Source organism: Oratosquilla oratoria, unplaced genomic scaffold (genome assembly GCF_046742065.1).
Source record: "Oratosquilla oratoria isolate Oo_2021 unplaced genomic scaffold, ASM4674206v1 SCAFFOLD53, whole genome shotgun sequence".
NCBI lineage: Eukaryota > Metazoa > Arthropoda > Malacostraca > Stomatopoda > Squillidae > Oratosquilla > Oratosquilla oratoria.
Genome location: NW_027467717.1, coordinates 1,269,113 through 1,295,000, shown reverse-complemented (window position 1 = coordinate 1,295,000; position 25,888 = coordinate 1,269,113). Strand labels below are relative to the sequence as shown.

Below are 25,888 nucleotides of genomic sequence, written 5' to 3'. Positions count from 1 at the left end.
TTGTCATGCAGACCTTTGACCTTGTACGAGCATGAAAGGTCACTGAATGTCACAAGTATTTCAATCTGACCTTGATAGGTCACATCTGGAGGACCAAGATGACGGCACACTAGGCTAGCATGCTACTTGCTTTTGCTACTTCGTTTGCGCAGAAACGACTTCGGTTACAATCAAGATCTAAGGATATAAGGTCTAACCACTTCCGACCGAATTTCGAGGGAGTTGGCGCAGCGGGCCCGTGAACGTCACCTGGCTGTTCAAAGTGGGGTTCTCGGGTCCTATAGCTGTCAGTTGAAGCTGGTGCGTCGTTCGGGAATGTCGTTGCCTTCGCTCGCACCGCTCCACGCAATTAGTTATATTCTGACAAATATTATATAAAATATATATATAAATATATATAAAATATTATAGTTCCTGTCTATATATATGAATATATAATATATATGATATATAATATATATATATATAATTATATATATATATATATATATATAAAATATTATAGTTCCTGTCTTCCTTGGCGTTTCAGTTTTCTTCAGTGTTTCATAAAGAGAAAACGGACCCAGTCTAATGACGTCAGAAGCTGCGCACAATAATTCAAACGGTCTGACCTGTATATTTAGACCTTGGTTATAATATTCTAGACTTTCGTAAGAACGTTTCGGCAATGCGTCTAACATTCGTATTCCAGGTTTAACTTCTCTTAGTTCGTCATTCAGAGTCTCACTTTATTTGAAAAAAAAAAAAAAATCGTTACCGAAGTCGTTTCTGCTCAAACCAAGTAGCAAAACCAAGTAGCATGCTAGCGAGAAATGCCTAGTGTGCCGCCACCTCAACACGAAAAATTTTGATATTTATTAAGTGTAGTGGAACAAAAGACGCGGGATATGGTCTGGCATTACTATCTTTAAACTTTGATCTCCAATTATTCTGAAAGGTCAGACTACTAAAGTTCGGATATTGTGAGAGATATAGAAATGTTTAGTATTACGATGGAAGAAGTATGCATGTAGGAATTACTGAATGTACACATGTATGCACTGTGTGTGTGTGCCTATGTGATATATGTATGTATGCATGTATGTATCTATGTATACATGTGTTTATGCATATATGGATGTATTGTACGTGTAAATTATTCTATGTATGTATATATCTATGTATTTATACAAGTATGTACATGAGAGTGCACATATGTATGTATGTACCCACTGTACGTATATACAGCCACGATCCATTTTCTACCACACATGGGTTTCCCAAATCAATCAATCAATCAATCAGTCAAATCAGCCATCCTGAGTCCACTGCTGAACATATGCTTCCTCCATAGCATTCCATGAATCACACGACCTTGCCCTTCCGGTCAGGAACTGCAAGTGTTTTGGACCCCAATGCAGTTTGTAAACACTGCCAACTGGGGACACGATAATTCCTCATAGAATATGTTTGCACTTTAAAATGCACTCGACAGTTATACAGTTTAATTCATGAAGTCAAATCATCACAACTATATGTAAGAATATTTCTGCTTTAGAATGTTATTATGACGTCAATATGGTTTGCTGTAACAGGCAGCGAATAAATTAATAATCAAAACTCATTGTAACTTATAATATTGTGGAGACTAGTTAGTTTACAACCACAAATATTTTACAATATATAAGGTTCATCCTGTCTCGGACATTACAACCATCCTTGTAAATTGTGGAGTTTGGAATCAACAATGTCCGCACATCAGCTGATATTGGTTCCAGCCAATGAGAATATAACTTGACTCGAGGCCTCAGCCATTGACAAATAAGTCGTCTCGCAGGCTCTAAATGTAAATACAAGTGTCGCGTAAGCAACTAAACGCTGCAAAATACTGTAATTACTTAAACAATCTCCTTAATCATATTTGTTCTGTTAGTTCCCTAATTTACCCAATGACAAAAATCCTTCAATTTTATATGTCAGTTTCATTTCATACTAATGTGTGTGTGTGGGGGGGGGGGGTGAGGGCTTGAATCAAGTTGCCGAACAGTTCACAAAGATGTACGAGATGCCAATGCTGGAGTAGGATGAAAATTACATTCAAAATGTACGATGACAACCTCACACATATAAATTAAATCCTTGAATCAAAATATCACGTGAGGGGTGACATAGATATATGAAATTCAGATGCTAGAGTAGGATGAAAATTAAATCAAAAGTGTTCAATGACAACCCATAGACAAAGTTCAAATGCAAGGGACAACTACCAAAAATTGGAATGAAAATTACAGACTTTTTCAAAATCTCTAGTCAAATGGTCTAACACCTCACACATATGAATCAAACTCTTGAATCAAAATATCATGTGAAGGTTGACATACATACATGAAGTTCAAATGCTGTAATAGGATGAAAATTAAATTCAAAATGTACGACAACCTGTACATAAAATTCAAACGCTGGGATCACTAGTCGTCTAATTTCAGGTGAAAATCATTTGAGTCACGTAAAGTAAAAACGTAATGTATAAGTCATCTAACGTCATAATTCAACTTCATGAATTAATTCGTATAAATGTCGAGTGCATTTCAAAGTGCAAGCATAGCCTATTTCGTGAAGAATTATCATGTTCCCAGCGTTTACAAACTGCTTTGGGCTCCAAAACTGTCGCAGCTGCCGACCGGAATGCCTGGGTGTGGTAGAAACTGTGGATCGTGACTGTACTTATGAATGTATTTACCTAACTGTAGTATACAGGTAAGGAGCAATGTTTATTGAGTCCTGTCTCCTATTCCAATTTTCTAACATACTTAGATTTAAATTCATGTACGATTCCAACTTAATCTATATCTTTGATTTCCAATTATCATATTTAGATTTGAACTCTAATGTATTGTTTGAACTTGGGCTATATCACTTTCGAAGCTATTCCACATATTTATGCATCTATAAGGAAAACTGTATTCCTTCACATACTCTCAACATGTGGTCTTCCTTATTTTACTTCCATGGCCTCTAAAAGCCCTTCCATCTGTGAGCTTGTGTGTGTGTGTGTGTGTGTGTGTGTGTGTAACCAAGTGGTTTATGGCATCATTACTTGTGGCAAAGGGTGAGGTGATGGTGGCTTGAATCCTATCACCTGCAAGGTGAACTATGGGCATAGTTAATTAAACTCCATGCTACAAAGTCCTCTGTAAGAGGTACCTTCCTAGCCTCCTGATAGGGGAAAGTTTGTGACATTAAACAAAATCAGTCAATCACAACCTTAAATGTTCAGCTGAACTAAATTGCTGCTAGACGAGGTTTCCTGTGACCAGTACCACTGAATCATTTTGATTTTGTTCATAGCAAAGGAGATTAAAACCCATCTACAACAATCCGATCCTATAACATATGTGTTTTGATTGTATATAGTTAAAGTGAGCCCTCGTTATACAGTACATATGCATTCCTGAAAACCTTACCGCAAATTGAAATTACCGTATACCGAACGCGGGAAGAGACTGCACGGCATGGTGGCGCTACGGTACGGTGTAAACAAAACACGAACGGATACCGTATCTGTGAATTTTTCTTACCGTAAATAGAATCGAGGGTAGTAATTACTAATTACCGTAACTGTGAATTTACCGGATAAAGAATTACCGTATAAGGAGGACTCATTGTATAACTACAAAACCCCAATCATCTACTACGACCTCAACTAACTAAAGAATATTACTATCCTCCCCTACAGTGTCTGCAGGTGCCCGCTACTGGCGCGGACCCGGGCGAGCTATATGCCCGATGGCCTTCCATGACATCGGCGGGCGCTGTTACTTCTACGGGTACTTCCCCCTGAACTGGTTCCGAGCAGCGGAGTTCTGCCACTCTTTCGGAGAGGGCGTGGCCCTTGCAGCCATCGAAAGTGAGAAGGAAAACAACGATATTAAGGGCTTCCTAGTTAAACATGGTAAGGAGGTGAAAGACAGAAAGAAACACATGCGCGCACACACACAAAACTACAGTGTGTGAGAAAACAATACACAAATTTAAGAGCGAATTAGATATGGCGAGATACAGAGACAGGACACCACGAGCATATCTCCCCTTCACATAAGATACAACTAGGTAAATACTATGTAAAAACACACACACAGAAAGAGAGATGGATAGAAAAAAGACAGAGAGAGAGAGAGAGCGAGTTTACATAATCTACCCAATTGTATTTACCTAATTGTGTGTGTGTGTACCCTTGTGTATGTGTGCACACTCGTGTGTATTTACCTAGTTGTATTTTGCGGGAAGGGGAGCTATGCTCATGGTGTCCCGCCTTTGTATCTCGCAGTGTCTAGTTTCCTCTTAAACTCATGGTGTGCATGAGCATATGCATGTATCTGCTTAACCAAGTTACGTGCAGGCAAGTCAAACTCAATGTATCTCGTTTCTTTTTTTTCAAAGCCTAACCGTTGGTTATTTTTACACATTTGAATTTTCCCAGTGCAATTGCCCTTTTATAGTTCTAGATTTGCTTGTCTTCACATGTATGCTTACCTTTAGTTTCTGCTTGTCAATGCACAATTCTTTTTTTCTGTACCTTCATTACTTTTCCGAGTTTATGTTTCATCCTCTCCTTTCCCTCCTTATCTATTTACCTTTTATTTCAGTCTCTTTGTTGTCCATAAGTCCCCCTATCAGAGGGCTAGGATGGTGCCCCTTACAGAGGGCTTTGTGGCATGGGATTTAGTGAACCATGTCCTTGGTCCAACTCGCTGGCAGCAGGGTTCGAACTGCCGTTACCTTGGCCTTTGCCGCAAGTAATGACACCCTAATCAACTCAGCCAGAAACCATCCAGCGGTACTTTATTCTGTTGCTTAATTTAAGAATCTTTACTTCTTTACATTTTTTCTATTTTTAGTTTTTAAGGTTTTGTGTAAACACACATTAGGTCTGAGTGCATGTATGAGCACTTCACTGCTTATCGTACCTTCATTACAGGTGACCCTAGCACGGGCGTGTGGGTGGGTGGCTCCGACAATGGACACTTCCACATGTGGGCGTGGTTCCCTACAGGTAAGCAAGAGGCTTCTTATTCTGTCCTGAAGGTGGTGATGACCAACTCATGCCAGGAAACACTCGGCTATAATCAAGCCATCGTTTCTAACCTGTGTGCACTGGTGGCATGACCAGAAGAATGCTGGTCTAGCATTCACTTAGTTATGGGTTCAAATCCTGCACTTCTCTCCAATTTCCAGTAGTGTCTGTTACCTGTCCAAGAGCATAGAGCAACCACTACCTCCACCCCCACCACTTCCACCTCCACCACCACCACCACACATGAAGCCTGATGCTCACCCCTTTTGCACACACATTTCTTCCATTCCTTCCTAATTAAACTATTTGATACCTACACCTCACTTTTCTCCCCTGCAATACTGGAAGTCATTTCCCAGCAAACCTTATAATGGTAGCCATCAAGATAACCAGTCAATTTTCTATCATTAACCTTTTGCTGTAGAAGGAATATCCCTCAATCAAGCAAAATCAACTGGCAGCTGCTAGAATTAGTGACTGAAATCATAAAATGAGTGACAATTTTGCCAACCACATAGATAATGAATGGAATAAACTTCCTGCAGAGGCAGTGCAATGTAGTTCAGTTTGAAGCTTTAAGGTTCATTTAGGTAATCATCTAAGCAAGATGCTGTAATGACTGCTATTTATTTTATATTATTTGTTTATTATTATTTGTCTGTTTATTATTTGCTTGATTTTCATTTATTATTATTTATCTGTCAATTAATATTATTTACTATTTACCTGTTTGTTTATTATCTAAGTATACCTATGCACTTATTTTATTTATAATTATTTATATTATTATACCGGGTATATATTTTTCTTATCATTATTATATATTTTTTTTTGCATCAGACCTAGTTATGGACCAAAAAGTCTCATGTTGGCATGCTCCATCTTTGTAATTCTTTGTAATCCTTTGACATATTAAATCAAGACTCTTTAAAAATGTATTTAACCCCTTTGCCATGACAGAAGGTTTCTCTTAAGCTAAATAAGACTACCAAGCAACAACTAGAATAAGTGACCAAAATTGTAAACTAATGAAAAAATTAAGATGTGTTCATGATGTGTTTCACCCTTTCCCTGTTGTTGTTGTTGTTGTGTAGTTCCTACAGCACAGATAATGAACTCTGCCCCACAGACACATAGTCAGATTCCCAGGTTTCAACTCCCACTTCTATTTTAGTTAGAATTGGGAAATTTTCAGAATGGGGATTGCTAGGAACTTCTATCATATAACCACTACTCAGAGCAGCCACAATGACTCCCTCTATAACCATGGGATGGGGCACAGAAGAGTGGGGTGAGGGGTCTGACCACTTGGGAGATGATAAAGCCTTTTACTTCTTTACCCAAGTGCAGTAAACTCTGGGTAATGTAGTCACTTAAGTAAGGTCACACTTCAATCCTAGAGGGAAGAGTTAAACTTTCTCTGTTACACTCTATGGCAATATTAAAGCACCCCCCAGTATACGCTAGCAGTCCATGCAAATAAAAACCTGTTCCTATAAAAGACCCCCTTTCCTTTGTTCTATTTTCCTCCTTAAGTATACTATCTAAACCTAAATACAGTAATATTACAGCACTGTTTCTTAACATTTCTCTTTCTTACAGGTCAGCTGGTGGACTACAGCAACTGGGGACCCTCACAACCCACTGGTGGAGACCAACACTGTATGTATCTGGTGGGTGGCATCCTCGGTTTCCAATGGGCAGACTTCCACTGTGACTTTGACATGCACTTCCTCTGCGAGTACGGAGTCAACAATATCGAACCATGGTAGGTCTAAGTCACAACTACCAAGAGGAACTCTCAACAGGGAGGAAGCCCTACAAGATCTACCTCTACCTTCCCTTTGGATGTGAGAAGAGTAAGGAAATTTAAAAAACAAAAGAACACCTCAATCTACTTACGGAAAGATTCACTGTATGTCTTGGTATGATTCATGTGTTAAACCATGTAAAACCTTTTATACTTTTTCTCAAGGAGTAAATGTGCAGAGAAGAATGTCATTTTCAGTTGTGCTTCACATGATATGGACCTACATTCAAATCCAAAAGCTAACGATTATTTCTGAATGATCTGGTCCAAGCACATAGAGCAATTACAGTCAAGTACACAGTGGCATAGGCTCCTCACCTCACCTCCAAGGACTTTTATCTACATTAAAAATGAAACTATATAGCAGATTTCCATTCTATTTGAGGGACATGTTCTAATCACATATTCTAAGTTTGAATATCACTTAATTAACTCAAACTGCATTTTGCACATTTAAAATAGACAATTACTATAGATGCATTCCACAACCCTCGGCCTAGCCTAACCTAATCTAACCACGTATAAATTAATTTGTTGCCCCAAGTCTTTCTTGTAGGAGACCCATGGCAGACCCATAGGTCACTCAAGAAAGAAATACTGTGATGTTGTCTAGGTATCGTTATTGTGGGGCATTGTATTTACCTAGTTGTATTTTGCAGGAAGGGGAGCTACGCTTGTGGTGTCCCACCTTTGTAACTCGCAGTGTCTAGTTTGCTCTTAAACTCATGAATGGTTTTTGCGCACACTATTTCCATGTCCAGTTTGTTCCAAGTGTCCACCACTCTATGTGGAAAACTGTTTTTCTTCAGATCTCTTTTGTAGATATGTTTTTTTATTTTATTTCCATGTCCTCTTGTGCTTCTCTTGTCCCAGTTTAATAAGTCCTCCCTATCGAGTATTTCTGTGCCCTTCATGATTCTGTAGATGACAAGGTGTTCAGCATCTTCTATATGGTGGTGGCATCTAGGGCAGTTTGATTCTGTAGCCAGGCCTATTCTATGTTGATACTGTTTCAATGCTGGGTGGTGTCTTAAACACAAATGTGTTAGTGTTATTTCTCTTGAGAGGGATTTTTTTTCCTTTGGAGTTGAAGTCTGGAGGGTATTGGTGAAACAATGAGTTTGGTGGTCTATCTTGAAGAGCTCTTTTAGCAATCTGGGTGTAAATGTGTTTTTGTGTGGATGCAATGTGTGACTGATTGTTGAATGTTTTGGTAGTAAGCTGTTTTTTTATGTTCAGTTGGTAGTGCTTGTGTAATATAATGAGATGGGTGAGTGATGTTCAGGAATCTAGATTAGAATTGTATATCTATAATTTTCATATGATGTTCTTTGTAAAGGATTTTAGTTTCTGTATGCAGGTGTCCTATTGGGATGATTTTGGTGCAACCTGTTATCACTACCAATGTATTATTATGTAGTTTCTAAAACATTTTTGTTTGTTTTGTTGACTCTTGAAAACCAAGACATGGAAGCATAGTCAAGAGCAGTTCTTATGAATTGTTTTGAAGACCGAAGTTAAGAATTTCCTTCTATTGTCCAAAGCCCATGTTTTTGACAGATTTTTGTATGTTTATCTTCTTAATAATTTTCATGGTCAGATCTTTTGACATATAGGGTGAAGGTCATACAAGTATCAAAGTGTGAAGCCTAAAATTTTAGGGTTCTTTTTCAATGGAAAGTTTTGGCCATTTAATTACACTGTAGGGTATTTTTTTCATTCATGGTTGTCTGGAGTGAGCAACGTTACTGATGATTTCTGGATTGAGGCCTCCATTCTATTACTTCTGAGCCATTGCTCTAATTTGTCTAAATAGGCTTGGGTGTTCTTTGTTGCAACTGGGACCAATAACAGGTACCTGGATGTAGTGGTCCTGCAAAATGGACAGCAAATGTGCCCATTTTAAAAACCTGTCAAACCACTCACTTTCATCAAGAGGTGCAGCCCTGAGACACTTGGTCGACGGACTGGACCCTAGATCTCCCTTTATCACCTTCAATTGTATTTCTTCCTTTTTTTCACAAATGGAGGGCTAACAACTGGTGACTTCCCCTGTGTAATACCCACATTTTCAATATTCATTTATATTATTCAGAATTACTGGATAAAGTCCCAGGAGAAATTTAACCACACATGGGCAACACATAAATATATACATATATGCAAAATAACCACAGAAGGGAAACTTGTAGACAGTAAGTACTATGTGTGTGTATATATATACCTACCCAACCACCCAAATGAATTGATGACCCCCCTTCACTTTTCAGATGTGACATGTTTCCTACTCCTTTCACTACTTATGCTAACCCCCTCTTCCCCCCCCCCCATCACCTACTTCGCTATGCCGTTGACTATCCCTCAAATACCATCTCATAGCTAAAATATGTCTGACCTCTAGTACAGTGTCTTTGTCTTTTTTCTCTATATAAATGTGTTTGAGATGAAATGCCTAAGTAGTATGGTAGGGGTTACTAGGTTGGATAGAGGGAGGAACAAGGAGGTGAGGAGGAGAGCAGGGGTGGAAAGGGAGTTGGTTGATAGGGTTGATGAAAGAGTATTGGGATGGTTTGGGCACATGGAAAGAATGAGTGAAGAAAGATTAGAAAAGAGGTGTGGAAGGCAGAGGTGGAGGGAGTGAACATGATGGGACAATCAAGGATGAGATGGATGGATGGGGTAAATGGGGCATTTAGAAAAAGGGGAATGTTTGCCTTCTCCCTTCCTTCCTCAACAGACATTCCCCTCTTGCTCAACACCCCTCTCAGCACATCCATCTCACCCTTAGTCACCTCTCCTGTTCATCCCATCCACCACTACCTTCCATACTTCATTTTTTACTAATCTTTCTTCATTCATTTATTCCATATGTCCAAATCATTCCAATAATTTTTCCTCAACCTTATCTCCCATTTCCTTATCCACTCTTGCTCTCCTCCTCACTTCCTCATTTCTCACTCCCTTTCAACTTAATTTCACTCAATGCCAACACATCCATTTTCCTTCTCACAAACATACTACCTGTCTCTTCCCTTTTACTCTCATCTGTACCACATCCACACACATTAAAAGACCCAAACCATAGGGTTCTGGTTGGAAAACTCCTCCTAGACCCTCTTATGCCTTGATTTCTTTTAGGAATTTATGCTTTAGGGTTAGAGAGATCAGGATGCGTATCCTATCCTCTGTCCCATTTTAGTCTTTCTCCCCTACTGCAGGTTTAGGCAAAAAAAGAAAGGGGGGGAGCAGTATAATGGAGGAACAGTCACAGTACAATAAAGTAGCATCATTCGTTGACCACCCTATTAGTAAACCAATTCTTGCCTATTTCCTTCTTAAATCTAAATTTGTCCAGTTTATAACCATTACATGGCAACCCTCCCTCCTTGTTCCTTCATGAAAAGACAAGGTGAAATCCCTTCAGGCAACACCAATTTATCATCCATTCACAACCATTCTCCACTCACACTTATCTCTTGCCCTATCCCTTCCTTACTCAGCAGATATTCCCCTTTTATCCCAGTCCCCCTTCAACATATCCATCCATCCCATTCTTAGTAATCCCCTCAAGCTCACTCCATCCACCTATGCCTTCTACACTCTTTTTGCTAGTCTTTGTTCACTCATTTTTCATACGCCCAAACCATCCCAGTATTCTGCGATTAGCGCCAGCTACCAGCTGCCTTTCCACCCCTGCTCTCTGCCTCACCACCTCACCTTATCCATCCTTGCAATCCCCAATCATACTTCTTAATCACTTCATTTCAAAAACATTTAGATTTTTACTTTTACCTCCCTCACATTCCAAGCCTCTGCCCCATATAGTGTCACAGGCACAATAACCCCTTCATATAGTCTCCTCTTTGTGTCCATCCCAAGAGACTTATATATACTAGAGGAAGTAGTTTTAAGTATTTGGGGTCACATGTAATAGAGAATGGAAGGGCGGGGGTGGAGGCAAACTGTAGAGTGAAGAAAGCAGGTAAATGTCTTAGGAGAATAAAAAGTGTCACAAGCAAACACAACCAAAAACATAACCTACTTGTCACAGGTAATAATAACTGTGTGCACTAAATCAACACCACTGAACAACATTCTGAAACCAAAATCCTTCCCATAATAGGCATACATTTCTACACTGAACAACATTCTGAAACCAAAATCCTTCTCATAATAGACATACATTTCTACACAAGAGTTCTCAAATCCACCAATCCTCAGACCACACCACATAAACAACCCACTTAAACAACTAAAACAATTTACCCCAAGTACCGCACAATGTCTAATCAAATCACAAAACAAGCACTCCATCACAGACCATCAAATTCCATACTTCACCTAACTTTCCTTGAAATCAACCCAACAGAGAAAACACTACAAGGAAGAACTGCACTAGGTCACCACCCTGAACTAAAACAGTACCAACAAAGAATCAACCCGGCAACAGACACCAAATATCCTAGTTGCAACCACTACACAGAAAACACAGAGCACCATATTCTAAACTGTCCTACATTAAATTTTTCCATACAGCAACACAAAATCCCTTCCCTAAGGGTCACTGTAGGTGCCATAGGTGGTTTCCAGAGTGGCACAGGTCTCCTGTAGGAGTGAACTGAACCAATGGACTGATTCCTATCATGTCTGTCAGACAGTTTGAGACCATTATTTCTTGTCTGGTTCGCATTCTGTGTGAAAATTTTGTTACTTTTAATATTGTCAATTCCCTTTAGAATCTTAAGGACCTGTATCAAATCACCCAAGTCTACACTTTTTAGGGAAAATAGATTCATATGTTTTAGTCGATTTTCATATGATATATTTTTTATATTTGGAATCAGTTTTGTGGCTCACCGTTGTACTTTTTCCAATCTATCAATGCCTTTAATGAGATCTGATAACAATACAGATACAGCATATTCCAAATAAGGACAAACTAATAATTTATATAGCTTGTTAAAGACAAATGGACTTTTAAAATCAAAAGATCGTGTAATCAGTTCTAGAATCTTATTTGCTTTCTCTGAGGCAGAAATACACTGCTCAGATGATTTGAGATTATTACTGATATTTACACCATGATCCTTTTCACTATTCACTTTTTTGTTGAATTTCCAAATAACTTTTAATCATAGTTATTTTTTACCTATGCGCATAACCTTACATTTGTGTTAAATTTTACTAGCCACTTTTCATACCATTGCTGTAGTTTATCTAAATCTTCTTGAAAACCATCTAATTGGTTTAAGTGATCATTTGCCATTCCGCACAGTTTTGTATCATCAGCAAATTTGGAGACAATAGATATCAGTCCATGGTCTATACCATTTATAAATACTATGAATTGAAGTGGCCCATAGATTACCACAATCCCACATTCCAGACTCATGCAGACAGACACTATTCCATGCACCAGCAACATGGACCTGAACCAATCAACTCTTTGTCTACCAACTTGCACATGACCAGAGACTCTTCAACTGACAAGGACCAACTCAACTCTTGGAAACACATTAGGTTTCAAAGTAGGTCATATCCATAAGAAGAAAATATGCTTTAAGCTGCAGAATGTCTTGATTATAGTGCACAAGGTGTAGGACTATTTGGGTCTACTAGAAACCTCTTTTTTTTTTTTTTTTTTTTTTCAAACTATGTGGTTGGGAAAAAAGAATACTGCCACCAAGTATTCCCACTTGAGTCATAAAAGGCAACAAAAGAGGGACAGGGATACAACTAGGCATCCTACACTCTGTAGCCCCAAAGGGGACATTCCTAAAAAAAAAGGCATATGAGGGTCTGGGAGGAATTTTCCAACCAGAACCCTAAGGTTTGGGTCTTTTAATGTGTGTGGGTGTGGTACAGATGAGAGTAAAGGGCAAGAGATAGGCAGTATGTTTGTCAGAAGAAAGATGGATGTGTTGGCACTGAGTGAAACTAAATTGAAAGAGAATAAGGGAGAGAAGGGGTACTATATTAGTAAGTGAAGAGATATGAGTAGGTAGGCATGTGGTGGAGCGAAAGGAGGTTTCTTCAAGGTTAATGGGTATGAAGGTGAAACTAGGAAGATGTGGGTCTTGGTGCATATGGTCAGATGATGGAGAGATGATAATGGAAGAGAGTGCAGTAAGAGGAAGATGGGCAGAGTATTTTAGGGAATTGCTAAATGTGAAGGAAGATAGGGAGGGAAAAGCAGTTGCAGTGGGAGGCTCTAAGACTGTGACAGTTATGAATGAGGAAAATGGAGGTGAAATAAGGAAAGATTATATGAAAGCAGTTATTAACCCCTTGAGTACAGGATGTATGTTTTGTGACACCTGCGTGTCACGGCTGAGTGCACCCGCCAGGAACCGAGCGTGCTCCCCGTGACACACACGTGTCACAGTTATAAGCCGTGTGTATTGAGGGCTCTCAAGGCCTCAGTTTCTGGGTTATTTCTACCCATGTGGTGGCAAGTGTCTGTGTTTACAAACATAAGGCTCCAGCCATTCGTGGGACAGTTTGAAACATTTGTTTACATAAGGTTGACGGGTCGGTAACGAAGGGGTTAAGGTGATTAGAGCAGGTAAGGTACCTAGGTTACATGGGTGTCATGTGGAGTGTCTAAAAAAAGGGAGGTAGAGTGATGGTGGACTGGTTGGTGAGGTTGTTTAATGTTTGTCTAAAAGAGGGCAAAGGGGACAAGTGTGAGTACAGTAGTTTCAGAGGGATCAGTTTATTGAGTGTAGCTGGGAAGGCTTATGGGGAGGTTTTGATTGAGAGGATTAGGAGACGAACAGAGGGAGTAATTGGTGAGGAACAGTGTGGATTTAGGAAAGGCAGGGGTTGTGTGGATCAGATTTTTGTAGAAAGGCAGATATGTGAGAAAACTTTAGGAAGAGGTAAGGATGCTTTTTGGGTCTTTATGGATTTGGAAAAGGCTTATGACAGGGTAGACGGGAAGGCACTGTGGGAGGTATTGCAGATATATGGGATAAAAAGAAACATATTAAGAGCAGTCAAGAGTTTTTACAAGAGTAATAGTACCTGTGTTAGAATTAGAAATGGAGAGAGTGAGTGGTTTGAGGTATAGGTGGGACTTCACTAGGAATTTGTCATGTAGTCATGACTGCTCAATTTATATGTGGATGGGATGGTGTGAGAGGTAAATGCAAGAGTAATGGGCCAAGGGTTGGAGATGGTTAAAGAAAATGGAGAAAAATGGGAGATAAGCCAGTTGTTGTTTGCTGACGACACTGCGCTTGTAGCAGGATCAGAGGAGGGATTAAGGGAGTTAGTGATGGAGTTTGAGGTGTGCAAAAGAAGGAAGTTGAAGATAAATGTGAGTAAAAACAAGGTGATGAGATGTATAAGGGGAGAGGATGGCAGCAAATTGAAAGTGAGTATTAAGGGAGAGAGGCTGGAAGAAGTGGATAGTTTAAAATATTTAGGGGCAAATGTGGCAGAAAAAGGGAGGAGTGGAAGTGGAGGTAGAATGTAGATTGAGAGAAGCAAGTAAATGCCTAGGGGATTAAAAAGTGTAATGAGAACTTGACATTTGGGATTGGATGCTAAGAGGATATTATATGAATGGGTGGTTGTGCTGACAGCACTGTATTGGGCAGAAACATGGAACACAAGGAAGAGTTTAAATGTGTTTGTGATGAGGTGCCTGAGAAGTATAGTAGGAGTAACTAGGCTGGATAGAGGGAGAAACAATGAGGTGAGGAGGAGAGCAGGGGTGGAGGCGGAGTTGGGAGATAGGGTTGATGAAAGAGAAGTAGGACGATTTGGACACATGGAAAGAATGAGTGAAGAAAGATTAGTAAAACGAGTGTGGAAGGTAGAGGTGGATGGAGTGAACATGAGGGGGCAACCAAGGATGAGATGGATAGATGTGGTAAAAGGGGTGTTGGGAAAGAGGTGGGTGTCTGTTTAGGAAGGAAGGGAGAAGACAGAAGATAGGGGTGAGTGGAGAATGGTTGTGTATGGATGATGGTGTGATGCATGGAATGGACATACATACCAAAGTCCCTTTCTTCCTTGTTGTGAGGTGACTGAGTTAAAACACACATCCACTACATACACATTAAAACCCATTTAATGTCCCTCACATCTCAGTATCTTGGGGACAGAAAGTCATCATTCTCCCACCATACTGCTTGGGTCGAAGGTAATGCAGAAAGAAAGGGTGCTTCCATAGCATGGCTCAACAATCAGAGTTAGTTTACCTCCACCACTTCCTTATATGGCAGCCCTGCCCCCTCTCCCCCATTCCTCATCTATCAAAGAATTTTACAAAGCAGGTAAGAAGAAAATCCCTTTGGGTTGCATCATCCTTTCATTAATTTACAATCTTCTTTGATTCTCTTTTGTCTTTTGCATTCCCTCTACCTTCACTCACAGACATTTCTTTGCATCTAAGGACTCTTTTACACCATCCATCCACTTAATTCCTAGTCTCCCTCTTCAACTCATTCATATTTGTTTTCTATACAATTTTTGTGCCTGTCTTTCCTCATTCATTCTTTCCATTTGCCCAAACCACTTCAGCACTCTTTCCGCTCTCACTCTGCCTCACCTTCACATTTCATTCTAGCCTTTCTTGCAACACCTACCTTCTTTCTCAAACACTTATTTTCAGGGCTGCACTTCCTGACGGAGGCAATGGGGGTTGACAGTTTTTGGGGTGCTATTTTGGTATGCAATCTCATTTATGGTGTGACCTCAAAAATTAGGATTTTCCTTTGGTATGTGATCCTAACCTAATCTACCTAACCTAACTAACCTAACACAACATGCATTTCTTGCTTATTTGTTAGGTAGGTTTAGGTTAGGTTAGTTTTTTTTTTTTTTTTTTTTTTTTTTTTTTTTTTTTTTTTTTTTTTTTTTTTTTTTTTTTTTTTTTTTTTTTTTTTTTTTTTATAACCTATTTTAGAAATATTGAGAGCGTATACCATAACAAAATCCTAATTTTTGAGATCATGCCATAAATGAGATTGCATACCAAAACAGCAAAAAATATATGATGAACATAGATCACTATTATCAGGTGAGATCGCATACCAAAACAAAAGCACGACTTTGAGATCACATACCAAAACAGCACCGATTTTGGAAATGGGCAGCTTCACTCTCCATCTTGCAGGACCACTACTTGCAGGTATCCGCCATCGGTCCCACGGAATCAATCAATTTGTTGCCCATAGTCTCTCTTGCAGAAGATCCACTGGACGACTATTATATCAAAACCCCAAAAGATGAATATCTTTACATAATCTTTACAATCTTAGCTTCATTGCATTGCCAAACTATGCAAGACCTTAAGAGAAATTGTTTTATGGAGCAGACTTGAACAGTTCCTTGAAGAGCTTTGAAGTATAAATACCAGTACGGTCACAAGCTTCACAAAATTCCTTAGAAGTTCAAATCACATCCTATTTTCTATCTATCTATCTATATGCCTAGGGCTTTTTCCCCCTTATAGAGGAGGTAGCCAAGTCAAAGGCACACACCCATTCCCATCAATTCTACTTCCACCCCTTCAACTTCTATCCACCACCCTCGTTTCACTCTCATCTTAGCTCCTTGTGGATGAAGGGTCATCCCTGTCTCCTGCCCACTGCCTGGGTCAGAAGCAATGCAGCAAGATACAGTACATCCACAGCATGGCCACTTCACTTAATCAGCGACCCTCTCTCTGTCCCCTCATGTGGAAAACAGAGAATATGGGGAGAAATCACTTCTGGCTCCGTTACAGTATCAAAATATCTTATTTTCTATTTTTCAAAATTTTATATTTTTGTTCTTTCCCTTCTGTTTGTTAAAAAGACTGTTAGAATTTAGGAAACTTGTTAGGGCAACTATTACAACTGCTATTTTGTTACAAAATACGACAACAAACGAAAACAAAGACTAAGTCATTTTCTACGAGCAATATGCTACTTAAACTGGTAATGCTTTAAGTATTTATTAAGTGGTGTTTTATTGAAAATTTTCAATAAATAATTTCAAAATCTGTGACTTTCATTTACCAAAAGGTTTCTTTCCCCTCACAAGGGAGGTAGCCAGCCAAGTTGGTAGACCTGTAAACCAAAATTTATCTCTCTATTAATAATTCTAATAACAACCAAGGAGGATTTATCACATGGTCTATCCCAGCAGCCTCACTGGCAATCAACGATTGGAGGAGACGAAAAAGAAGGCGGAGCTAACAACGCTCGTAAAATATATGTAAACTGTGTATCTATCCTCTAGATGTAGTACCTTGAAAAAGACCAGAGTGTCAAAATGTCGGAAATAAAAACTCAAAGCTCTTCTCATGTTTCCATTTCCTCTCTGTCCTCAAATTTGTCATGATGAATAACCATTATCTATCTATATGCCAAAAAGCTTCTTCAACCTCACAAGGGATGTAGCCAGTTGAGGTATGTACTCACCTTCCACATAAAGGATTACAAAGGCGGAGCATGCCGACAGGAGACCTTTTGGTCCATATCTAGGTCGGATGCGAAAAAAATCATCCATACTCATTTGTTTCCCTTTTAAAACATCTCATAGCTCCTCATGGATGAAGGACCATCCTTGTCTCCAACCCACCACCTGGGTCAGAAGCAATGCAACAAGACATAGCAGATCCACAGCAAGGCCCAAAAGACAAAACTGGTTTACCCCCACTATATCATTTACATGCTGACCCTCCCTCCTTGTTCCCTTGTCAATAAATTGTTCCCTTGTCAATAAATAGTAAAGACATGGACAAATCTCTTCAGTCCATGTCAGTTTATCACTCATTCGCAACCATTCTCCACTCATACCCATCTCCTGCCTTCTCCTTCCCATGCTCAACAGACATTCCCCTTCACCCCATCCACCCATCCCACTTTCAGCCCTCCCCTCAAGTTCACTCTATCCACCTCTGCCTTCCACAATCATTTTGCTGGTCTTTCTTCATTCAGTCTTTCCATATGCCCAAACCATCCCAGTATTCTTTGATCAACCCTATATGCCAGCTCCCATTCCACCCCTATTCTCAGTCTTACTTCCTTATTTCTCACTCTGTCCATCCTTGTAACACCCACAATACATCTCAAACACATTTAATTTTCTCCTTTCTACCTCCATTACATTCTAAGTCCTTGCCCCATAAAGTGTTGTAGGCACAATCACCCTTTCATAGTCTTCTCTTTGCCTTCATCTCCAGATACTTATTTCTCATGACACTTTTTCATTCCTCCATGACATTTACTTCCTTCAATATACAACTTACCTCCACCTCCACCACATTCCTCCATTTCTTGCTACATGTGCCCCTAAATTCTTAAAACTCTCCACTTCCTCTAGCCTCTTTCCTGATTTGCTTCCCACTCACTATTTCCCTCACTCTTTGTGGATCTCGTCACCTTACTTTTACCCACATTTACTTTCAACTTCATCTTATCACATACCTTCCCAAACTGTCACTAACTGCCTTAGACCCTCTGATCCAGCCACAAGCACATTGTCTCCAACATCTATACTTAATTAAAAATCCATTAAACACTCCTTCCACTTCAGCATCTTAGGAATGAAGGATCATCTTTGTCTCCTGCAATACCACTTAGGTTGAGAGCAATGCAGTGAGGCACAGTGCTTCCTCATCCAATCAAAATAATTCACAGAACAAATTGATCCCTCCACTTGTCTCACTTAAACTAAAAATTCCCACACATCAATACACTGTATATATCATATGCCAACTATTTTCAAAGTACAAACTATCTGTACCAAGCTTAAAAAGGACAATTACAGAAGAGACCTGAAAAAGAACAGCTTTCCCCACAGAGTGGTGGATGTATGGAACAAATTAGATGAAAAAACAGTGTGTGCAAAAACAATACAAGAATTTAAGAGCATAAGAGCAAACTGGATATGGAGAGATACAAAGACGGGACACCATGAGCTTAGCTCCCCTTCCCATAAGAAACAACTAGGTAAATTACCTTTTCAAATTCTTTATATGTGGTATTAAACATCCTATAACATGCACATCTTGATTATACCTGTTTATCGTAGAGTTACATACATACATACATACATGGTATATGTATTATGGAGCTGAGCAACTTTGAATTCAATAACTGGTTTACCTGTGCATTAAGCTGTTTAGGGTACATAGTGATGATCTCCTTTGCACACAGGGCACTGTTGGACTTTGTTGCTGTATGGATGGGGAGGGATGAGTCGTGTTTGGCAGCAATGTTTACGTCAGCACCAGCACACAAGAGAGCTTTCACACACTCCTGGTTGCCACTTTCACAAGCCAGATGCAACGGAGTCTTGCCCTCTTCATTGGGAGTGTTCAGGAGTCGGGAGTTTTTCTTGGTTATCATCTGGTTTACAAGAAAGAAAATAAACTTTACGCAGAACCCACAAGACATATTGTTACACTGGTTCAAAATGGAAAGCCATAATATAAAAAAAATCTTGCATACATAAGGCAGGATATTCAATAAATAAGCAAAGGGTAACAGCTGAAATACTGGGGTGTGTGGTATAGTGTTATAAGGGGCCCAGACGTTTGACACGAACAAGACACCATAGGGTTATAAGGACTCTTTGGGCACAAGGCCCTCATTGATAAATATGTAGGACGTGGCATCGTTTTCCTTCTGTGCAGGGAATACGTTACTCCCCCATGAGTCTAAAACTGTCCATCTTACTGTGAGCATGTACCTCTCCTATTGTGACTCACCTCTGTATGCATAACCCACTGATTAATAGACTCAAAACATTCCCCCGCATTTCTGTTGCACACATACAGGGTGCAGGAATAACAATCAAAGAATAACAAATTCCTGAGTGTTTATATGGCTGTTGGTTCAAATTCTTCAAAAAGACCGGAATAATGTACTGTATCTATCTATATACCTAAATACTTATTTTCCCTTTTATGGGAGGTAACCAGCCAAGACATGGATGTTTTACCACTTTAGTTTGTGAGTAATGGCTGATTGCATGGAAATTCTTAACCTCTACAATACAAGTCAAATTCTTGTGTGCAGCATCGGATGCCTAATGTACGATGCATCACACTACTTGCACTACAAAATATGAAGTCGCTGTTGTATAACTTGTTCTCTTTCACTCTGAGTAATAATAAACACAGTAAATATGATCAAACCAGTTCACAGAATTTGGGGGTCACTCAACTACATCTACAAAATAAATATAATCAAAATAGCGATGCCGGCATCCTCATGTACCCACTCATGCCTCATGATGCAAGAACATTTCCGTCTGAATCCATGCTGGCTATCATCATAGGCCTGTAGTTATTTGGTTTCTTTTTATCGCCTTTTTTGAATATGGGAGTAACGTTAGCTAGTTTCCATTCTCTTGGGACATCTCCGCATATGATGGATTTCTTGAAAATAATTTCTAATGGAACAACGATCTCATTTCTCATTTCCTTTAAGATCCTTGCATGCCAACCATCAGCTTACGACCTGTTTCCAAACACCTTAGACAGTGGCACTTTTGTTTCTCTCATGGTTAGTGCCAGGCTCTTTCATATTCAGCTTCATTACAATTGTCTTGAATTCTTTTTATAAACAGAGGAACAACACAAATCAGCCTGGTCGCCAGTGGTCAGAAACAGGTCGTAAACTTGATGTGACTAGGCCTGTAGTTATATCCTTGCAATGCATTTAACCCCTTCACTCCAGGCCAAAATCTCGCGGGCAGCATTAGCTGCCAGACGTGCGATGTTGCGTCATAATACTCGCATTATAAAAAATAAAGTCACCGCTGTATTGCTCGTTCTCTCTTTCACCCGTGAATTTTGATAACCATAGAAAATATGATGAAGCCAGTTTACAGAGTATGGGGGTCACACAGGTACAACTACAATAAATACAATCAAGACGCCGACATCAGCATCCTTGCGTGTCCACTTGCTCCTCATGACACCTACATAGGCGTCAATGTATCGAAGGGGTTAAACACTAGCAGCCATACTCAGGCACATTATAGAATAGTTACAATTTAACTGAAAATATAGCCATAAATCTCTATGAATCTTCACAACAAGCAATTCTATATACCTCAATGATAGCCTTGTTGGTGTTTGCAGCATAGTGGTATGCTGAGTTGCCCTTTCCATCTGTACTGTCTACACTAGCCCCTGACTCCAGGAGCACCTGAATCACATCTCGATGTTGCCGAGATACAGCAATGTGGAGGGGGGACAGTCGCATTTCCAACTCAAGCGAGTTAGTATGTCTGCAATATCAAGAGCTTTGTTTAAAACCGCTCATACATCAAATTCTGTACTTAATGTACAGCTCAGCTTTAAAACAAAAAATATATGGGCTGGAAAGTATGCACTTATCTTTATTACTTTTAAAACCTGAACATAAAATAGTCAATGCAATGTTCTGCTTTACAACAATCATCACTAAATCAGTGATCTTCGCAATTAATTAATCTCATGCCCTTGGTCATTCTTACAGAAGACTTCTGGTCTTCAGGAAACCAGAAAGAGCCTCCAGGAGGGACCATAAGTCAATCAGGAAAGATATATTGTGTAGTTGTCTGAGGAGTGTTAGTGTGGGGACAGTAGTATAATAGGGGTTACTAGGCTGGATAGAGTGAGAAACAAGGTGAGGAGGAGAATGGGGGTGGAAAAGGAGTTCAGAGATAGGGTTGATGAAAGAGTATTGGAATGGATTGGACAGATGGAAAGAATGAGTAAAGAAAGATTAGTGAAAGAGTTGTGGAAGGCAGAGGTGGAAGGAGTGAACATTAGGGGCGACCAAGGATGAGATGGATGGATGGGGTAAAAGGGGCATTGGGAAAGAGGGGAATGTGGTCATCAACATTCAAGGTGAAAGAGAATGAGTATTACAGCTGCAACTTTATATATCATACATAGTGTGATGTGTCATCAAATCATTGTACATCAGGCAGCTTACAATGCCCATGAGTATTCAACTCACATAGAAAGGGCTAAAAACCTCCAATATACCTTCCCAACTACACTCAACAAACTGGTCCTTTTGAAACTACTACTCTCACATTTGTCCCCTTTTCCCTTGTAAAGCAGAACTATACAGGCACTCCTCCAGTCCTCCAGCACTCTACCCTCCTTTAGAAACACATTAAACAACCTCACTAGCCAGTCCACTATTAATGTACCTCCCTTCTTCAGACACTCTGCATGACACCCATCTAACCCAGGTGCCTTACCTGCTCTCATCATTTTCAAAATTATTTGCAACTCATCTTTATTTATTTCTTCTCCATTTTCCTCTCTCATCACCATCCTTTTCTTAGCACCTCCCACTGCTATCACCAATCTCTCCCTGTCCTCCTCCACTCTCAACAGCTTTCAAAAATACTCTACCCACCTTCCCCTTACCACCTCCTCTTCTATTAACATCTGTCCATTTGCACCTTTTACCTTTTCTTCTCTACTTGACTAACCTCCCTTTCCTCTCTTAACTTCCTTCCAAAACATCTTTTTATTACTTTCAAAATTGTTGTCATATTCCTCCCCCATTTTACACCTGCTCTCTTTTATGCCTCCTTTATCTTATGCTTTGTTTCTCTTCTTTTTCTTTGTACCTCTCATATATTTCTCTCATCCTACTTTGCAACCAGTCCCTGAATGTTTGAATCTTCTCTTCTACCTTCTTCACTTCATCATCCCACCACTCACTACTTTTCCTTCTATTCCCTCCCATCCTCCTTGTTCCATATACCACCTTTGCACACCTTGTCACTCCCTTCTTGAAACATCCCTACTCCGCTTCCACTTCTACCTCTACTTCACCATCTCCCACACTTCTCTCAGCTTCTGGTACTCCTACTCCTTTTCCTTCTCATTCAAACATTTTACTCTAGGCACCTCTCTACCTTCTATCCTTTACCTTTTTCTCCATCTATCCTCCACTCTCAACTTACCTTCCACCATGAAATTATCTGATATTCCCCCACTCTCTCCTCAAGAACATGGACATCCAGAACTCTTTCTACTCTTTTCCTGGATACCACTACATAATCCATTAATACCTTATCAACCATCCTTCCATCCACCACCCTCTCCCATGTGTACTTATGCTTGACCTTTTTCATAAACACAGTGTTGATTATCATCAATTCTCTAAACACATCTACACCATTAACTCTCCACTTGGATTTTTACCTGGTTCTCCACACTTCCCAACCTCTCCGTCTATTGGTTCATCTCTTACCCTAGCATTGAAATCTCCCAAAACCACTACATTGACTGAGTCACACCCACATTAAAAGTTTCCCATTCCAATAAATCTAGACTATATACTGGCTTTACTACATAGCAATTCTACTGACTACCAAATATGTTATCCAAATACCACCAGAATAACTTTAAAAACCCATAATGTGTCCAAAGAATTTAGAAAATCTTGTATCCTTCTGATGGATCAATGTATATTTGGTCTATGTTGTAATACTCACATGAAAGAAATGTATAGATAAAAACCACTATGAGAAGCAATGAAACTAGACCCACCCTTTCCTGTTCTTTTGATTTTGGAAGTTATACCTGTATAAACCCATTGATGATGGCTAGGTTGGAAACCCCTTTCATGAGAAGAAACACTGTATACATTAACAATAAATACTAAATTTATTGATTTACCTTGCAACCTGTGGATTGGACAAGATACGAGAATATCCCATGTGAGCAGCAACATGTGTCACCTTCCAAGTTGGGTTAAGACGTATCAGATCACTCAAGGATTGAAGTGTTGCTTGGTTCAACACCTCATAAGCCATCAACTCAGCCAAAATGGGGATAACATCCTTTAGGGCAAGGAATCGTGACTGTGCATCCTCAAAGCTTGAAATACGGCAGAGACTGGAAAAAAATATGTAAATTTACATCAAGTAGAAGATAATCTATTCTCATGAAATAAACTGATAACAATGAACAAAATAACAGCTCAGGTCTTACTTTTCAAATGCTAGTCTGAATTGCTTTCTTTATCTTTGCAACAATAGCTACCTACATGCAGTTTTGTTTTTAAATAATTTTGCAAGAGACTAAAGGAAAATAGGAGGTGAGCCTGTTGTTGTTTGGTGATGACATTGCAATTGGTGGATCAGAGAGGGGTCTGAGGTAGTTAGTGACAAAGTTTGGGAAGGTATGCAATAGAAGGAAGTCACTGTTGTTGTTGTTGTTCCCTAGACTGTCCAGTCGAGCAGTCCCACCTCCCTGGGGAATGCCATGGCTGGGAAGGGGTTTTCCAACAAATCCTTTATAGAGTGTATATTGTGTTGTTGGCATGCATGACCATGTGCAATGCAGTCTTCCATAATGTGTTGTATTGTATGGGGTGACTTGTTATTTCCTGGACAGTTGTCTGTAATTTTGTCATCCAGCCTCTTCTGGTAGCTTGGGAGGGCTAGATAGCAGCCACATTTCAGTCTGGCCATGTGTATTCTGTCCTTTCAGGGGAACGAGAATTCAGAGGAATGGATATCAGGAGGTCTGGCATGCAGTAATATCTTGTCTTTCATTTTGTTGATACAGCAGTGAGTGATATGATTATGGATATGCTTCTGGAGGTTTGTGTCTGGTGGTTGTAGAGGAAGAGAAGAAAGTATTTGTGTGTGATATAGGTATTTGGGTGTTGTTTTGATTTTTCTTGGCATGTGTGGGTGTTCTGCTATGTAGTGTAGTAGGTGGGCTGTGTTTGTGGAGGCTGCAGAAAGTGCTTGTGTGCCTCTCCTGTCAAGATGATCCTTGACTTTGAGGACTTGTTTCATGGTGTAAATGGTACATAGGTATTCTAAATATGCAGCCTGTAATTGACTTTAGGACTTTGTTTTGTATGGTCTGAAGGGTGTTGTGTATCTTAGTAAGATTAGACACCCATGTGGAACTCACATAATTCATCACAGAGTGTATGCATTGTGTGTATACTGTAGTATTAGTTTCTTTGTTTTGTCCAAATGTTGTTCCAGCAATTGGTTTAAGTGTCTTAAGTCTAGGTGTGTATTTAGTCCTTATGTTTGTGATGTATTGTTTGAATGACATGGATGTATTGTATGTTACACCAAGAATCTTGGGTGTATGTATGTGAGGTATGAGAGCGTTGTTGATATAGAGGTGTAGTATGTAGTTGTGTTCTGCTGTCCATCTAGCAAGAGGTGTGGCTGTGGATTTGGTTGGGGCTATTTTGAGTCTATCTATAGTGAACCAGGTGCTGAGTGTATCAACACTTGGTTGTAGTATTTCTGCAGCTTTGTCTGTGTTATGGTGTGTGCATGTAATTGTTATATCATCTGTGAAAGAAGAGAATTGTATTTCTGAGGTGTCAGGTGTGGGTACATTGTGCATGCATAGATTAAAGGGTGTGGGGGATAGAACTGAGCCCTATGGTACTCTGTTCTTAAAGTTTCTGGTGTTTAATCATTGGTCATTATGTGACACATAGGCATTTCTACCTGCCAGATAACTGCCCAGTCATCTTTTGGTGTTATTGCACATGTCTGGGTTATATATTTTGTTTGTGAGATTGTGATGGGGGATGGCATCAAAACTTTTACTGAGGTCTAGTGTTATGAGAAGTGTTCTGTGTGGGGATTTATTTGAATTGATGCCATCAAAAACTCTTTGTATGAGGTTTATCACAAGAGAGTTTGTGGAGTGTAGTGGTCTAAAACCATACTGTAATTCAACAAAGGGGTGTATGTGGTGTAACAAGCTGTAGTACGAGGCATTCTATGACTTTGGTGGGGGTGCAGAGAAGTGTGATTGGGCAGTGTAATGGCTAACTTTATAAATGTCTTATATTTCATATGAGCAAAGTGATTACAAAATAAAAGGTCCTATAGGTAATATAAACTATGAGAATCTGTGGATGCTGAAATTATTGTACAGTACCTGAAAGCTCTTGTCAAAGAGTTTTCCACGGGTTTATTAAGGACTAGATCAAACTTATTGGCTGAATTTGGCCCATAGAGCACCAAACTGTCCTCTCGAGCTTGAACCTGTAATTCAAAAAAGAATACACAAT

At 39.6% G+C, this 25,888-nt stretch overlaps 2 protein-coding genes across 3 annotated transcripts in view; one reads left to right on the top strand and one right to left on the bottom strand.

Annotated features, from left to right (window-relative positions):
* The window catches only part of iPLA2-VIA (calcium-independent phospholipase A2 VIA), an 85,378-nt gene that overhangs the window by 52,473 nt on the left and 7,017 nt on the right, over positions 1-25,888 (bottom strand). For both annotated transcript variants that reach the window (XM_076182224.1, XM_076182223.1), the window contains exons 3-6: positions 25,756-25,862; positions 23,506-23,724; positions 20,927-21,104; positions 18,971-19,213 (exon numbers count right to left, since the gene is read on the bottom strand). In XM_076182224.1, the coding sequence (XP_076038339.1) occupies positions 18,971-19,213; positions 20,927-21,104; positions 23,506-23,724; positions 25,756-25,862 (747 nt within the window). The remainder of the gene's footprint in view (positions 1-18,970; positions 19,214-20,926; positions 21,105-23,505; positions 23,725-25,755; positions 25,863-25,888) is intronic.
* On the top strand, positions 3,258-16,887 carry LOC143023640 (perlucin-like). Its single transcript, XM_076182228.1, has 3 exons — positions 3,258-3,931; positions 4,958-5,032; positions 6,656-16,887. The coding sequence occupies exons 1-3, from the start codon at positions 3,766-3,768 to the stop codon at positions 6,823-6,825; spliced, it is 411 nt and encodes a 136-aa protein (XP_076038343.1). The 5' UTR covers positions 3,258-3,765; the 3' UTR covers positions 6,826-16,887.

Excerpts from the sequence above, each read along its gene's own strand:
- LOC143023640 (XM_076182228.1), top strand. The coding sequence starts at position 3,766 with ATGGCCTTCCATGACATCGGCGGGCGCTGTTACTTCTACGGGTACTTC. Across the intron at positions 3,932-4,957 it reads GGGCTTCCTAGTTAAACATG|GTGACCCTAGCACGGGCGTG; the intron begins GTAAGGAGGTGA and ends CCTTCATTACAG. Across the intron at positions 5,033-6,655 it reads GTGGGCGTGGTTCCCTACAG|GTCAGCTGGTGGACTACAGC; the intron begins GTAAGCAAGAGG and ends TCTTTCTTACAG.